The following is a 16,606-nucleotide window of genomic DNA, read 5'->3' as shown; positions in this document are numbered from 1 at the left end:
TAGTCTTGCCTTTTAATCCTTTTTTCTTGCGTCTTTTATTGTGCTTTCCTAAAATACTTTCGGAAATATTTCTTGTCTTAAAAAACTTCTGTAAATTATTGTCCCTTTATGGCCACATTGGGTTGATATTGTTTTGTTATTACTTCTCATGTCAATCAGTTTGTAACTTTTGTCTACGTAAGTGCTATGTAAATAATTTACTTTCATAAACTTACTTATTTGAGATAGTTAATTCTACTTTGTCGGTGCAGTAAATACTGAAGTGTACTTTGAAACTTATTTATAGCTTTTGAGATAGGGTCGGTCCACCTGCACACTAAAGTCTGCATGGTGCGATCAGGTTTTAACTCGGTTTCTCTCTTTTGTTATAATGGCGTTAAACATATTTACATAATGAAAGGTTATAGATAACATGTACTTTATTGTGTGATATGAGCTTAGAAGTGTCCGGCATAGAGGTACAGAATGATATTGTTGTGATCCTTCGTCAGAAACCACGATGATGATATATATGCGAAGAGCTGGAATAACTGGAGCCTTTTTACTCTCAATATACTTCCTCATTTACATGACCGCGAGTTGGGGAACAGGCAAATCTTTTCCTGAGCGCGTCACAGATCAAGAGGTTGTGAGGAGGAAACTGGACCGGATTGAAAAGACTCTAAACAAGCTGAGTGAGTACCAATTCAGAGGCAACCATAAAAACTGCCGTAGTGTAAAGCTCTGGCTTTCTAATCATGCATATATTATTTCAATGATCTGTAATCTAAAGTAAATGAACCTCAAGACCTTTTTCTGTCTAACTCCTGCACAAGCAAGAGTTACGTCGCTCAGAACTAAGATCCGCCTGTACCTTTAGTTGACTGCAAGTAAATCCCCTTCAAATGTAAATACAGTATGTCTTTGCCATCTAGGTTGTGCTGTTTTAACAGGTGTGTCTGTAAGTATCAGTGCCTACAGTGGCTTGTTTGGACTGAAGCCAAAATAAAGTGGACACAAATATAAGCAAGCGTAAACAAATATGACTGAAATCACATGTTGTGCCGTCATCCTGAGTTGACAGTGATTTTTGGAGAATAATGTGCTTTGTGTACTGTACCTCTGTCGCTGGTACAAGGCTTTGTACTATATTTGATACTGAGGAAAAGTGATACGCTTCCCATTTCTTCCAGCTAAGTTACCAAACACATTTGTACTTGTACTGTTTTACTGACCCTGTCAATAATTTCTGTCTTTCAATGAACAAAATCCAAACCAAAGCAAAGCTGATAGAAGTATCTGGTCGAAAGAACTCCCCCGATGAAGTTTCACTGAATGCGGATCAAGTAAAAGAGAAGATTGTGATGCCGAAGGTATATCCAAACTCCTTCCTGTTTGCCAAGTGGGGCGATGAGCTGTCAGAAGAGGAGCAGAACGAGGCGCAGGCTCTCTATCAGATGTATGGATACAATGCCTTCCTGAGCAACCAGATGCCAATCGACAGGAAGCTTCCAGACACAAGAGACAAAAGGTAACGTTTCTTTATTCTGGTTCTAACTATTGTCAAAGGGGGTTTGATTGTGTTGGGTCCCGACCTTTGCAATTACTTGCTATGCACAGTTAGAACCTCCTAACAGTGTTTTACTTGCAGATAATCTAATAAATCTTAGAATAAATTCTTATAATTAGAATGTATTTGTACCAAAGCAATATTTAGCCAAAAAACATGCACTCAACATGGCATGTCAAGTTAACTGCGACATAATGACACCCTTCATCCAAATTATGACATATCCGCCAATTCTAAAATTAGAATTTAACATCTAGTTCTTCATAGGGTTACTAGTGATTTTAATCTTTCATCCCCTCTTTTCCCTTTTGGTGTCGAGCCAGATCAAACCATTACCCCTCATATCCTACGTTCCATGATGCTGCAGAGAACACACGCTACATGACATAGTGAGACCCGTTGAGTCCGTTTCTCTGCGGTTCACTTTTGCTTGAGAACCAATTGACCAATTAACCTGTCTCTACGTCCCACACCATTCAGATGTCTGACAAAGAATTATTCCAGGGACCTGCCAACCATCAGCGTGGTACTGATCTACATAAACGAGGCTCTTTCGATCATTAAACGGGCTGTGAGAAGCATCATCACCCACACTCCACCGCACCTGCTGAGGGAAATCATTCTCGTGGATGACTGTAGCACTTACAGTAAGTGTACCTGGGCACTTAGAATAAAGCATGAGGATGTTTCCGTGCTCTGAACATCAGCCATGTAGGTCTCATAACCCCTGTGAAGGGAATTAGGGTAAATTGTCAGGTACTTTGCTTCATTGAGTTCTCTGTATTGGATTTCTAACGCTGTTGTCGTCGTCTGTGCGTGTCTATTTATAGATTTGACTGTTGTTGTATTTTCAGACGACCTTAGAAAACCATTGGAAGACTACATTGAGCAGATTCACAGAGAGAGACCTGGACTCATAAAGAAAGTGCGGCATGATCAACAAATGGGGTTGTCCCAGTCCCGGATCTCAGGTTGGGAACATGCCACGGCAGATGTTGTGGCCATTTTGGATGCCCATATCGAAACCACAGAGGGATGGTATGTACATGTGGGTAACAACAGTAAATGAACTGCTGTGAAGTTCAATTCCTTCTCTAAGTCCCTGTCAGAATCCTACATTAATACTGTTGAGAATTAGTTTTTCACTTTCTCCCCTTGAGGTTATTGTACTGTTTAATTGTGGTGTCCCTACCAGGGCAGAACCTCTGCTGGACCGGATCAAAGCCGACAGGACAGTCGTGGTGTCCCCTGTGTTTGATAAGGTGCATTTTGACAATCTACACGTAGAAAGATATATCCCGTCCTCTCATGGATTTGACTGGGCTTTGTGGTGTATGTACGAGTCCTTTCGGCCAGAGTGGCTGAAGATGGAGGATGAATCGTTGCCTGGGAAGTACGTGGAACACATAAACTTAGTCAGCTCAATGTGGGTGGGGTGACTAAATGAGACCCTCACCTAGTTTTTAGAGTTTTGGAAAGTTCTTCCGAGGGATTAGCTGGTCACCGACTGCTAAATGCTCAAATTTGATATTATACTTTCTTTTTGACTCGTGAAGTACTTGTATACATAAATTCAGACTTGGACTAGTGGAGAATCAAATTATGCTTATCATAGGTTATATTAAATACCAGTATTCACATTCCTCTCACAGTAAAATTACAAAAAAAAAGTGTCATTGTCGTCTTTCCATTTAACCACAAAAAAAAAGCAATGAAATAATTTTTAATTTTTGTGTTACACTCATTAAATCCCCCTCTTTCTTTTAAAGCTGTTTCACAATATAACAGACAGTAAACGTGAATAACAGGCAGTTTTCATTTGGAGCGTTTATTTTGGACAGGAGTCCCTCGGTTATGGGAATCTTTGCAGCAGACAGACTCTTCCTTGGAGAAATCGGTGGGCTCGATGGTGGAATGACAGTTTACGGTGGAGAGAACGTTGAACTTGGAATTCGCGTGAGTATCGCCGAAACTGCTTCAGTATTAAGAATTACACGTGGCGCGGAATTTAAATCATTCAAGGTTGAAGCTTTGGTGAATCACTGGCGACTGTCTCATCTGTGTCGGCCCTGCGCAGGTGTGGCTGTGTGGAGGCAGCGTAGAGGTCGTGCCTTGCTCGAGGATAGCTCACATTGAGAGGGCACATAAACCGTATGCACCTAATATCGAATTGGCCATGAGGAGAAATGCCTTGAGGGTCGCGGACATCTGGTTGGACGAGTACAAGCGGAACGTGCTCATTGCCTGGAATGTTCCTTTAAAGGTCAGCGTAATGATTATATCTGGAGACGTACTCTTTAGTGTATAGCGGCCGAGAAATGCTGTAGGAGTGTCACCATTTGCTATCTGCTCGCTCTCCCCTCTTTTTACATGCTTTACTTCATAGAGGAGCTTTCTTTGGTTCCCACTCGACAAAAGACTTCCATAATGTGCACGAACCTCAAAGGGATTTTTAGAAATCCTATACACATCCCACTCTCCTCGTATTCATCACAATTTGGCAATCCAGTCAACAATCCAAGTTTTGACAGTGGGAGACAAAAGTATAAGAACAAAAACTTTAAAAACGACACCATACTGCACTTCTCTTCCATACAGCCATAATTAGGTTTAAAACTTCTTATATTTTACTACATTTCACCGAAAGATGACTAAATGCTGCAGAGGGAACACATGTTTTTCACAGCAGACAATTCCATTGAGCCACTCCAGATTCAGTTGTCGTGGTATTCTGCACGCCGGCTCACTCTCGTGACCCTGGGACACTTGTTGTTTTTTTTTCAGAATAAGACAATTATTACAGGTTTTGTAAGTAAGTAATAACGTGCATGTTAATCCTACTATGACAAGTCACAAGGACGTATTGAAAGTAATAAAAAGACACACTGCAGCATCTTTGACCAACACTGCATTTCATGGTACTTTTGTCACTTTCACAACAATTACATTACAGTCTTAGAGACAGAGTGTCCACATGTATGTCCTTCGCTTTATAAATATGAGATTTAATTGTATTGAAGAAGATAGATTTGACCTAAGTTTTGCATCTTTAATGCAGCTTTCGACCTTGCTCATGATACACAGAATCATGGAATCGATACGGGCGACGTGTCCGAGAGGAGGAAGCTCAGGGAAAAGCTGAACTGTAAACCTTTCAAGTGGTACCTGGATAATGTTTATCCAAGTCTGGAGATGTGGGACAACGTCTTGGGGTATGGTGCGGTAAGAGACATTTTCAGTCATTAGTTTGCTGATAGCATGTCATATAGTAGTGTGAGTACTATATTAGTAAACATGGAATACTTAGATTGAATTCAAGATCTGAAATATGTATTGTATATGTACAATACAATGTTTATTTATTATTGTCATTGTAATTTTTAATCTGTTTTATTACCGTTCTATTGTTTATTTATATTACTTGATTATTTTTTATCTTATTTACTTGTGAGCAGTGCTGCTGTAATCTTGTAACTTCCCCACTAAGGGACTAATAAAGGATTATCTTACCTTATTTTATCTTATGTGGCCCAGGATATGCATCCATGATGAATGTTGTGATTGGACATTACATTTTACATGACATCAATGAATGTTCACGTCGAGGTCAAAGCAAACCAATACCTCTCTTAACATGACACTGACCTGCAGCTGCAGAACACACTTCTGAGGAGCCATTGTGTGGACCAGGGAGCCGTTCCAGGGAACATCCCCATCCTCTATGATTGCCACTTCCAGCAGCCACAGGTCATTGAGGACGGATAGAGCAACTGATCCTGAGATGTTAAGAACAAATCATAACATGAAGTCTCTTCCTCTTCTTTTCAACAGCATTGCTTCTACAATACAGATGGTGAAATCATCATTGGGGCGATTAAATCTCACAAGTATAACAATAACCGCTGTCTGGTTGATCCGGGCTCCGGCAGCACTCCCACCCTGCAAGAGTGTCCGCTGGCTAAACTAAATCAACTGCACATGCACTGGGACTTCAAACAAGTAAGAACTCAGCTGACACCAGTATGGTGGCATTTTGTTCTGACTAACTGTTCAGTGACTTTTGAAACAACCCAGCACAGTGATATCAGATACTATAAGTAGAAGGTGTCAAAGTCATACATGTCCAATCCCACACAAAGGCGAACATATCATTGTGTTAGATGCATTCTTGCTACCGTCTCATTAATTCTGTCTCTCGATCGAACCTTTGCAGGGCCAATCGATCAGAAACAAAGCAACAAAGAGATGTCTCGAGGTGGCCCAGGGAGAAAGCTGGCTCTACCAGGTCATCATTCAACCGTGCAGTGGGCAGAGCTGGACGATTCAGCATCTTGTCACGAGTTTTTAGTTTCAGGATTAAACTATTAACAAAGAATAATTACAAACTGGATCTTGTTTACATTTTTTTACTGATAAATTCAACATTAAAAACAAATCTGCTTCATTTTTGTTGGGTGAATGGAAAAAAAAAAAAAAAAAGCAAAAATAAAAATGAGCAACCACACTTTATATTGGTAGCTCACAATGTGTCACGTTATGTGTAAAATTCCCGAACCTTTTTCAAGAACCTTAATGCCACTTAAATCATTATTCAGCTGTAAGTAACGTCATCACACATCCTCTGTTTCTGCCTTTTGTTTTGAATCAGCCACTCGGGAAAGACCTCTGCATTTTCCTTTGGCAGAAAAAAAACAATGTTTCTGGGTGCCATTACTATGAAGCCATGTTAAAAGGTCTTCTACTATTTAATGCCCTCATCGCAGATGTGTGCTTGGATGACTAGAAGCTGAATATGCTAAATGTCTGGAGCTTTCCTCTGATGGCAGGTCAGTGAGACGCGAAGCCCCTGACACGAGGTGTGTTAGGTTAAAAAGTGGAACTCGAATGTGTGATAAAATGTTTTGGCTCTTCTGACGTGCTTTTAAGCAGGTCACACATGAATAGTGTGCTGCCGGACTTTGAATTTAGCATATTCTTCGCACATTACAGCACAGAAGAACAGAAATCACATTGCACCTCTGAGGCCACACCATCCCCGGCCTCGGAATGGCCGCCACGGTGCTGAAGGTCTGCCTTCCATCCGCGTCACTTCGGTGCATCTTTGTTCATATGTATGACTTCACTTCGGGCCACACAAGATGAGCGAGGTCATCGGCTACATTGGTCCCAGATGCGCTTGTTGGTCGCTTGGCGTGCGACTTAGGTGCTCTTAGTTGTCCTCTGACAAACCCCTGGTGCGACACATTGTACTGTCAGCCAACTGTTTTCAGTGAAAGTGTCATTTCCAAAACAATAACTTCCGAAACCATAAATATGTTTGTTCTTTTAAGTTCCGTGATGCGGGTTCACAACTAAATTGTAGACAGTGGTATTTTTTTATAATGTAATGTTTTCATGAGAACTTGATGTAGTATAAAAGAGGTGTAAAATGTTCAAAAATATTTATATTAATTCTGTTTAAGCGGGGTTTTTTATTTGCTTTGATGAGACGTCAAGATTTGAAGGCGTGGTTGAAGAAAGGAAATCTGCAGCTCTCCATCTGCTGGAGCAGGAAAAAGAGTCCATATATGATTTACGACTTGCTCGGTGTTATGTTTACCCAGTTCATGGATGGTGGAAAAAGCCTTTTTACACAATTTATCAGGCCTGTCTCTCCTGCCACTCTGGAATTCTGTGACATTGTCCTTTGTACTTCCTTTGTCCTTTGCTTTATATTAGTTTTTGATTTATCGGACAAATGGCCACAATGGGAACAATCGGATACATTTCCACAACGTCAAACCGCATTAATGAGCTCATCTCAAATCACCTCTGTATATCTCGCACTAATCAAAGGTTGCTGTGGCGATGGTAAATTCGAAGTCATAGATGTCCAAGTCAAGCCCCACACACCGTGACAGGTGCGCCCCAGACCACACCTGTCACATATGTTCTTACGGCTCACTAGTATTGGTTGAACCAGTTATGTCCTTCTCAACTGTGACAAAAATAACATTAAACAAAGTTAATGTAATAACATGCGTTGGATCTTTGTTTTCATTTTTTTTAAAGTTTAATCTTTGATAGAGTAATGTGGGTTTCCTCATTAAATGGATTTATGTTGTAATAACAGAGACATTTGCTTACTTATATTTTTACATTGGTAAAAATGAATGTACAATATTTGTTCATTTTAATAAGCAATAATCAAATACAAAGACCGTGATTTAACAGTATGGTGGTAAGTATACAGTAGTACAGTGTTACAGGTACAACCGGGCCTTTGAGGGTAACCATAATGCTGACGAAAATGAGTTTAACATCGCTGACTCCTCTGTTAAAAAGTGCTTTGCATAGAATTTGCAACCAGCACAAGATTTGCTTAATTTAAACCAGAAATGATGTATGAAGAGTGATTTCACACACTATTTGAAGTGCAATACATATACCTATCACATACACAGAAAAGGGCTGAGAACAACATTAAACTGTAATAATAATTTTAAAAAACAGTTAAAGATAACAAAAGCTGACTTAAATTTGAATAGTTCAAAGTCTTGTGAGCTGCTTAAAGTTTAAATGAAGTCTAGTTGAAAGTATTCAGAAGCATTTTAAAGTGGAGTGGCGTTACATTGGGACAAATGGGAAAAGCTTTATATTTTAAAAAGAAGAAATTGTAGAAACCAAAGAAGAAAAGACATCACTAATGTCCTTAAAGAGCTGAATAATTTAATCTTTGAATGGTTTCTGTAGCTACAGGTATGCAGAAGTCAATATTGACAATCACCAGAAACCCAATTACAGGGAGTCTAAATAACAAAAAACACATTTAAAAAAAAAGGTTCCCAGTAAGTTTTTTACAAAGTTACATAATCGTTTAGCTTTTGTTCTTCCAGTTTCATCCGCAAAATTGTATATGGCCGCATTAATTACGTCTGTTACATTATGAAGGTTGTTCTTCACAACGTCAGCCAATAGGAACACCTGTGCCTTATGCAAACATACAGCGGAACGAAGGGATCACCTTTTCACGTCCAGCACATCTTCCAGCATTGCCTTGAACTCGTCACTCTTTTCATGGGATCTTACTGTGCCTGTTGAGGTTCTTTAGTCTTTCCCGAGGGGATCAGGCGGTGTTTTCAGAATGAGAGCAAGAGAGTTGAAGCGGATAATCCTGGTTTTGGCAGTGATGGTGCTCGTCTTCTACGTGGGCATGTTAAAAGGGAGAAATGAGCATACATCGGGGACTAACAAAGAGCTGAGAGCACCACTTAAGATCAGACCTCTTTCAGACGCGGAGGCAAACACCGGCGACCTCTGTGAGTTAAAGCAATGGTTTCTCTTTCTTTTTCTTTTGTACACGTTGATCTGATTTATTTTTTATCCGGTTGCATATCAACTTTTCCCTTAAACTGAGGCTGGGGAATAGAAAGAAAGTTCACTTACGTTGGATTTGCTCCGTGACATTGTTAGAAAGGTAAGCGGAAGAACTGAAAATTCACTACAGAACAAAGGTCTTTAATCCACAGTCAAACATGTTTGTCTTCATAGAAAAAGGCTCCCCTGAGGTGTTGAATATATGGCTTCTGCGATTCAATTCTTATTTCCTGTTTATTATTGAGGTCAAATTTAAACACCAGTGCACAATTTATAAGTCAATAAATGGAACAACACTCCTTTATCTGCATTCTCCTGTATTTTTAATGGGTGAATGATGAAGTATTGTTAAAGCGCTTTGAGTGGTTGGAAGACTAAAAGAGCTACACAAATACAGTCTATTTGCTCATTTTGCTCTCTCCCTGACATCCTTTTGTCACGTCAATGCAATCCAAGCTGTTGAACCAAAGAAGGACACTAAGAAGAAAAGGCCTGAAGAGGACAGAGACTCGCAAAGAAAGGGTGCAGAGGTCGAACAGCCGTCAGTCAAAAAGCAGCCAGAACAACCCGAAGCAAAGATTCAAGACCAACAGAAAACCCCCAAAGAGAAAAAGACAAATAAACTGTTCCCAAACTCTGTCCTGTTCAATCAGTGGGGGGAAAACTTGTCTGAGGACGACCAAAGAGAGGCGCAGGGTTTGTACGAGAAGTACGGATACAACGTTTTCCTCAGTGATCGCCTTCCTCTCGATCGAGCGCTTCCAGATACCAGGGATAAAAGGTAGGCTACAACTAATCATTGTAATGACGGCAAACCTGCCATTCCACTTAAGATATAAAGGGTTTTGATTCATCGTTGTTTGCTGACAATCCTTCACCTTCCAGCTCACATTGTTTGTCTTTAGAAAGCTCACTGATGGACAGATGGGACTTTTAGTGAAAAATTCTTCTGTTTGTGAATAGGTGTCTTAAAAAGAGTTACCCAAAGGACCTGCCAAGCCTTGGAGTGGTGTTGATCTACCTGAATGAGGCTCTGTCCGTCATCAAAAGAGCTCTGCGCAGCATCATTGACCGCACCCCTGAAAACCTGCTGAAGGAGATAATATTGGTGGATGACAATAGCTCCAATGGTTGGTTGGCTGCAAATGATTCAGATTGTTCACACATGTTTGATAAACAAAAGTTCATCCACTGTTTACAGGCTACACAAATGACTTGGAGGAAGGTTGTGCTCATAAAACGTGTCGTTGTGCAGAGGCATCTGCTGCTCATATTGCCACGCCTAGCTTTCATTCAAATACCTTTGGCACTGTTCTAAGCTATGGCGTTTCTTCAAGGTGTCCCATTGTGATTGTAATTCACATTTTTAATCTACCCACCTTTGTCAGCAGTCTTGTAAATCTCACAGAATGCGGTTTGTCATATTAATTCATTTTCATTTAGGAAGAAAGGCTCATTTGCTTTCTTGCTGAGATTAACTGATTGATCGATGACAAGATCGACATCACTGTTATACCTGTATGTTAAAATATGAAACTACAGTCAGCAGCTGTGGAGCTCATTTTAGCGTGAAGGCCGGATCAAGCTTTAAAAATATCTGTCCTCTGTCACGTCTAAAGCTCACCAATTAAAGGCTGTGAACTCACCTGCAGGTCTTCATGTCCAGCAGGAAAAATTACCACAAACTGCAAAATACAGACAGCTTTTTGTGTTGTGTTAGCTTAATCAGCATTGTGTGTACTTGTTGGGCAAGGGCTTGAACGTAATGGATGTTGAGTTATAACCAAACAGTAAAAGTGGCGAACAAGATATGTGTTCATTAGTCAGCTTGAGAGTTTCTGATACAAGTGGACTTTTTAACCTTTGGACAGAACAAAGCTAGCTGTTTCTCTTTATTTACAGTCTTTATGATAAGCTAAGCTGCTTAGGTAGCGTCGGTAGCCTTATGTTAACCAGACTGATAGATTTGTGGAATAGATTTCCTTATCTAGCTCTTGGCAGGAAAGTAAATAAATGTAACACAATGGACCTGCGTTTAGTTTATTCAGAGGTGTGGATGTGTGGCGTGTGTCTGGATTGAAATATATTGAATGATGTTCCTCTTTCAGTGTGTCCATTCTGACTTGTTTACAGATAATGAGTGAAATAAAACATCCGAAGCACCTTTCAGAATAATGAAACCATGACAACATCCTTAACTACAACTTAAAATCAGACACAGCATAAACTCAAGGTTAAAGATTTCTTTAAAATTGCTGACTGTAGTTTGTGAGCATGTCTACGATCAGAATTGTGGCTGCACGTCTAAATCTTCTCAAATCTGCTTTGCATTCTGGGTGTTCAGTGTGCAAACGGTTATCTCTGCTTCGTCTGAACTTGCTGGGAACTAGATAACATATGCCCACATGTTCCTCAGACGACTTGAAGGAGGACCTCGACGCATTTGTGAAGATGATCGAGCAGCAGAACCCAAACCTGCGCATGTCAAGAGTGAGGCACACCGAGCAGCAGGGCCTGGCAGCTGCCAGGGTTTCTGGATGGAGGGCTGTTACTGCTGACGTGGTGGCCATCCTGGACGCGCACATTGAAGTCCATGAGCTGTGGTAAAATTAATCCTATTATACTTTGATCGATGTGAAATATTTCCAGTTAAAGTCTTGAACGCTGTACATGAGTTGCATCTGTGCTGACAACCTTCATTTTTGCAATTCACTTCAAAAATAAAAGTTTTTCACCATGACAATACATTTCACTTAGCTGACGCTTTCATCCAAAGCGACTTGTACAAACAACAAGAATCAAGAAACAGTACTGACAACATCACAATGTTAATTATGTCTAAACAGTAATGACAGGAGTGTCTATAACACCAGCAGGTACAAACTGACTCTGGTGAGGTGATGCTCAAGTTGGCTCGCCTCACATCTTAGCCATTGTTCAGGAACGCCCTGTTTCACAGTAACAGTACACACATTTGCAACAGCTCAGTTCAGCCACAGTCTAATCCCAGTACAACCACTGTCTGGTCTCCACTGACACAATCAGCTCTTGCACAAGGGCGTTGTAATGAGGTGATGAGGGACGGGTGAGTTCCGCTCAGACGTGCAACCTTCCAGCCACAGATTCATTTGGAGTGCATGATTTATTTGCATCGTTCATTTGTTTTGCAAATGTGGTTGAGCTAGCAGTATTACACATTTTCTAAGAGTCTAAAACTCTCTCCACCTTTTAAAGTGCTGCGCCAATGTTCACCTCATGACGGTGCACAGAAGAATAAAGGTTAAAAACAAACATAATGTGTGTTCTGCCTGTTTGGAAAGTCTACACAAACCATGAAATAATAATACGAGTGTCTGGCTCTTGATGACACAAACCAACTCCCATCCAAAAGTCGCAGTCCTTTTGAGGAAAGAAACTGAAATCTGGAACCAGCAGTCTAACTTGTTGCTCAGTAAATGTGAGATAGGTGCATTGATGTGGGTCTCCTTCATTCTCCTGATGCAGGGCTGAACCCCTGCTGACACAGATCAAAGGTGACCGAACGATAGTGACGTCGCCTGTGTTTGACAAAGTCAACTTTGATGACCTCAAGGTCATCGAATACTTTCCAGCAGCACACGCCTTCGACTGGGCTCTATGGTGCATGTACGAGGGGTTTTCAGATGACTATTACAACAACAACGACGGCTCATTGCCAGGAAAGTTAGTGAAGTTTTATTCCAATTTACGCTATGTGTCAAACAAATGCACCATGGTCTTATTAATCGTATCTTGGATGAGGCATTCTTGATCATATAAAAGCTTGACCTTTATGGTAAAGCTGATTAAACACATACAGTTGTGACAGTTCTCTTCTTTCACCTCAGAAGTCCATCTGTCATGGGGATCCTAGTTGCTGACAGGAAGTACCTCGGAGAAATCGGAGTCCTCGATGAAGGCATGAAAGTGTACGGTGGAGAAAATGTTGAGCTGGGAATTCGTGTGAGTAAGCATCACCTATCTAACATGCTTATGTAACAAATCCTACACCTTATGAGCAAGAAAGAGTACAGATCCTGGCTCCAGTACAATTTCAGTACAATTACCCCCCTGTTGTAAAATGACTCGTGGTCTCATTTACAACCGTCTCGTACGCATAAAACAGGCCTGAAAAAGCCAGGGAAAAGTTCTGATCTAGGGAAACTAACTCGTTGGGAGAATGTGCGTACCTGTGGAGGACACATGCATGCACACAATGTGGAAACAGGAGCAATCGGCAATGATGGTGAGGTGGTGAGTTGAAGCCAGAATGTAAAAATGTAATGTGAGAGGAATTATTAAATGTGCAATGATTTCCTTTCACTTCATATTACAAGAGACTTGTAGATCCGCATTCTCATAAACCTTCAAAGTGGGAGTTTTATTTGTGCCTGAGCGAGTGAGTCTATTCCATAAGCACCTTTCAATTGTCAAAGACACAAACCAACTCAAATCAAATTTTTCAATATTTCAATACCCAGAGTGCAAAGGAAATGGCCGGACAACAGACATTCAGCTGTGGAGCGCACCACAGTGCCTCTTGTTCACTACTTTGTATTCATGCTTGCATTTACACAATAATGATTGGTGAATGAGCAAGGATTCAGTTTTAATGTACAAGCTTTTTATTTGCTCATACAGGTGTGGACATGCGGAGGCAGCATTGAAGTAGTTCCATGCTCCAGGATCGCACACATCGAGAGGGCCCACAAGCCCTACATGCCGGACCTGAGCCAAGCCATGAGGAGAAACGCCCTGAGGGTAGCAGAAGTCTGGATGGACGAATACAAACACAACATCAACCTGGCTTGGAACTTGCCATTCGAGGTAGAAAACAAAACCAGAATAGCGATGCTCTTTGTTGGCACGCTTAATGCTTCTACACACAGGATGAACATCCAAGAGTCCATTCGTCATTAGTTATGACTTATGAGTGCATTTTAAGTTCTTCAGTTCCCACATCACAAACATATCTCTCCATGTTCTCTGCAGAATCACGGAATTGACATCGGAGATATCTCAGAGAGAAGACAACTCAGGGAAAGGTTGAACTGTAAACCTTTCAAATGGTACCTGGAAAATGTGTATCCCAAATTGGATCCCTGGGACAACATACTCGCTTATGGAGCAGTAAGTTGAGCTGTATCTTATGCTTTGTTTGTGTAGTAGAGGCAGTGCAGGGTGTGTCACAGCCACATGCATTGCCACATTCATTTATTTCCTAATGATTCACTCCAACGAGCAATAGTGTTCTATACATTTTTTGAGGGGTTTCACAAAATGATGAACTTCTCCATCCATAGCTGAAGAATCTTGATGCTGACATGTGCGTAGACCAGGGCCCAGTACCAGGTAACACACCCATCGCCTACGCCTGCCACTACTATGGACCTCAAGTAAGTAGAGCAGCTTGAACAGGTTGTTAAGAGGAATGATTAGCGTCTCCCGAAAAATAGTTTGCCACTGTTGTTTTACTATAACATCCAATCTTCTCGCTTCTTAACTTTAAAAGGTTTGATTTCAGGTGACCTATTATCGCTCAAACGGTGAGCTTTATGTCGGCGGCCTCAAGTCCCATAAGTACAATGACAACCGGTGTATAGCTGATGTTGGGAAGAGAGATACAGAGCCTGGCCTTTACGACTGCAAAGAGGCTGTGATGAAGGGAATGGGGATTCATTGGGACTTCATTGAGGTATGACACGTTCCACTATTATTAAACCACAAAGCAAAGTATGTGAAAGTCAAGGACAAGGAAGGAATAGTCAGTGTATCTCACGCTTTGGAATTAGAGGGTGGGTGAGTTTAGGGTGACTCATAGCTCAAAACAGTGACTGTGGTTGTCTGGATGTTTTAAAATAACATATTGTGCATCCCCATTCTTGACACTTGACACCTGTTTTATAGGGCAAAGAAATGAAGAACAGAGAGACAAAAAGGTGTCTGGAGATTAACAACGGCAAACTTCTGATACAGGAATGCTCTGGCCAAAGATGGAAAATACAGAACATAATCAAGCCCTTTTAAACATGTCTGTGTGTCTGTGTGTTGGTGTGTCGGTGTGCATGTGTGTGGCCAACAAGAAGTACCCTTCGCTGCTCATAGATCAGTGGATAATATTACCTGTATTTCTTAAATGTAAAACAAGTAAGTGAAATTTATCTACCGCTATGACGTCCGCAATTATTTAAAGTTTGTCTATTTGGTGGACCAGACTAAACTGAAGTGGTGTTGAACTTCTCATTGGATCAGTCGAGTGTCAAAGAGTTTTTAAAGTACAGGAGGAAAATATATACAGTCCTTTTCCTTTCATGTTTAAAGATCAAAATGTATAACTGGTTAAATGCTAATCAGATCAAATGCGAGCTGTCTATAAGTATTGTGTGGTAAAGAGCTTTACTGGGACCGCATTGACTACCTCAGGCTGCTTAAAGGACATATGCAACTTAGAAATACAAGTTAATCCTTTTTTCCGCCCTTCCATCTTTCCACTCACCACATATATTTTAATAAACTATACAAGCCAGCAGTAATGTTTTGTACATATTAAAACATAGGGCAATGGAAAAGGGTATTGTCATTTTATAACAATTGGCCAATTATCACAAATGCTACATCTAGAAGCATTTGTATGCAATATCTTTGGTGCTATTTGGTAAATATTAGGTTGAAAATATAATGCAAATGTTCTTCTTTGTAATATATTTATACTTACTACTGTGCATTACCATCCGTTACAGAAGTAGCCTCTATGCAGTGAAGGCCATATATCATATGGTGGAGGAAAAGTACATTTTGCGAGGTATAACAGTGGATTAAGAAAATAATGAGAGGGCTCAAAGATGATTAAACAAATGCATGCATCAAGGGAAATTCAACAGAGGTGGAGCAACTGCTTTCATAAGCCTCCTTCTACAAAGACGGCTCTGTGGATGACTGTGGGTTCCCAATTGGGTGAAATCTACTCTACACTGTTTTATTATTAAAAGTTTGTGTTGCTACTTATCAGATCCTCCAAAGTTATGTTGGAGTCAACGTGTTCAGAGGTAAATAAACTGTCTATTAGTACTGGCTATTTATATTTGCCCTTTGTCATTAGTTTGGTTTTACATCCAACGACTGACATGTCATTGCTGCTGACCACATTTTGTAAAACAAACTCAAACAAATACACAAACTTAACTTTGTATCAGTGGAAAACAAAGATGAAGAGTCTAGCTTTGAGTGTGAACTATGTATTACTCATTGAGCGTAAAGACGATAATGACCCACAGCATTGGGAGCCTTGTTACCTTTGGTATCAAGAAAAGGGATTGCTATATTTGTGACTTAGTTTGTGGTTTTACATGGGAGCCGGTAGCTTTTTAAAAAAAGTTTTGTTTTACTCAGACAAAGGTGTATGTTTACAATATTTTCACTTTTTTGTATCATTTGGAAATAAACATGATGTATAAAACTGGTTGTTTGAATTATTTTTCAAAAACGTGAAGCTCTAGCCTTCATAGTGGACAAGTTCACCACCAATAACAACAACAACATACTTTCAGAGTGTGAGTAATCGTTTATTGTAACCACACTGCCGTTTAAAATACATAATTGCATGGGGATGTCAAGCATGTGACATCCCGTCACGTTTGACATCCAGGCCGGATGTTTGACAGGGGTGTAAAGCATCCAGCCCGC

At 40.5% G+C, this 16,606-nt stretch overlaps 2 protein-coding genes across 2 annotated transcripts; both read left to right on the top strand.

Annotated features, from left to right (window-relative positions):
• The first annotated feature begins 343 nt into the window (after positions 1-343).
• Positions 344-5,897, top strand: LOC137803848 (probable polypeptide N-acetylgalactosaminyltransferase 8). The gene is made up of 11 exons (XM_068602646.1): positions 344-674; positions 1,261-1,510; positions 2,030-2,196; positions 2,404-2,587; positions 2,745-2,942; positions 3,391-3,505; positions 3,627-3,812; positions 4,634-4,771; positions 5,201-5,296; positions 5,381-5,548; positions 5,763-5,897. Exons 1-11 carry the CDS (start codon positions 500-502, stop codon positions 5,895-5,897), a joined length of 1,812 nt encoding a protein of 603 aa, XP_068458747.1. The 5' UTR covers positions 344-499.
• A 2,775-nt stretch (positions 5,898-8,672) lies between these two features.
• On the top strand, positions 8,673-14,950 carry LOC137803762 (probable polypeptide N-acetylgalactosaminyltransferase 8). Its single transcript, XM_068602483.1, has 11 exons — positions 8,673-8,847; positions 9,269-9,686; positions 9,869-10,035; positions 11,322-11,508; positions 12,410-12,607; positions 12,772-12,886; positions 13,565-13,750; positions 13,916-14,053; positions 14,227-14,319; positions 14,448-14,618; positions 14,831-14,950. Exons 1-11 carry the CDS (start codon positions 8,673-8,675, stop codon positions 14,948-14,950), a joined length of 1,968 nt encoding a protein of 655 aa, XP_068458584.1.
• Positions 14,951-16,606: the final 1,656 nt, after the last annotated feature.

The sequence above is a fragment of the Clinocottus analis genome, unplaced genomic scaffold, assembly GCF_023055335.1.
Source record: "Clinocottus analis isolate CAN_PGR_092001 unplaced genomic scaffold, fCliAna1.0.p SCAF_6, whole genome shotgun sequence".
In the NCBI taxonomy this organism is placed as follows: Eukaryota; Metazoa; Chordata; class Actinopteri; order Perciformes; family Cottidae; genus Clinocottus; species Clinocottus analis.
Note: the sequence above shows the minus strand (reverse complement) of the source record. Positions and strands in the feature narration are given on the sequence as shown.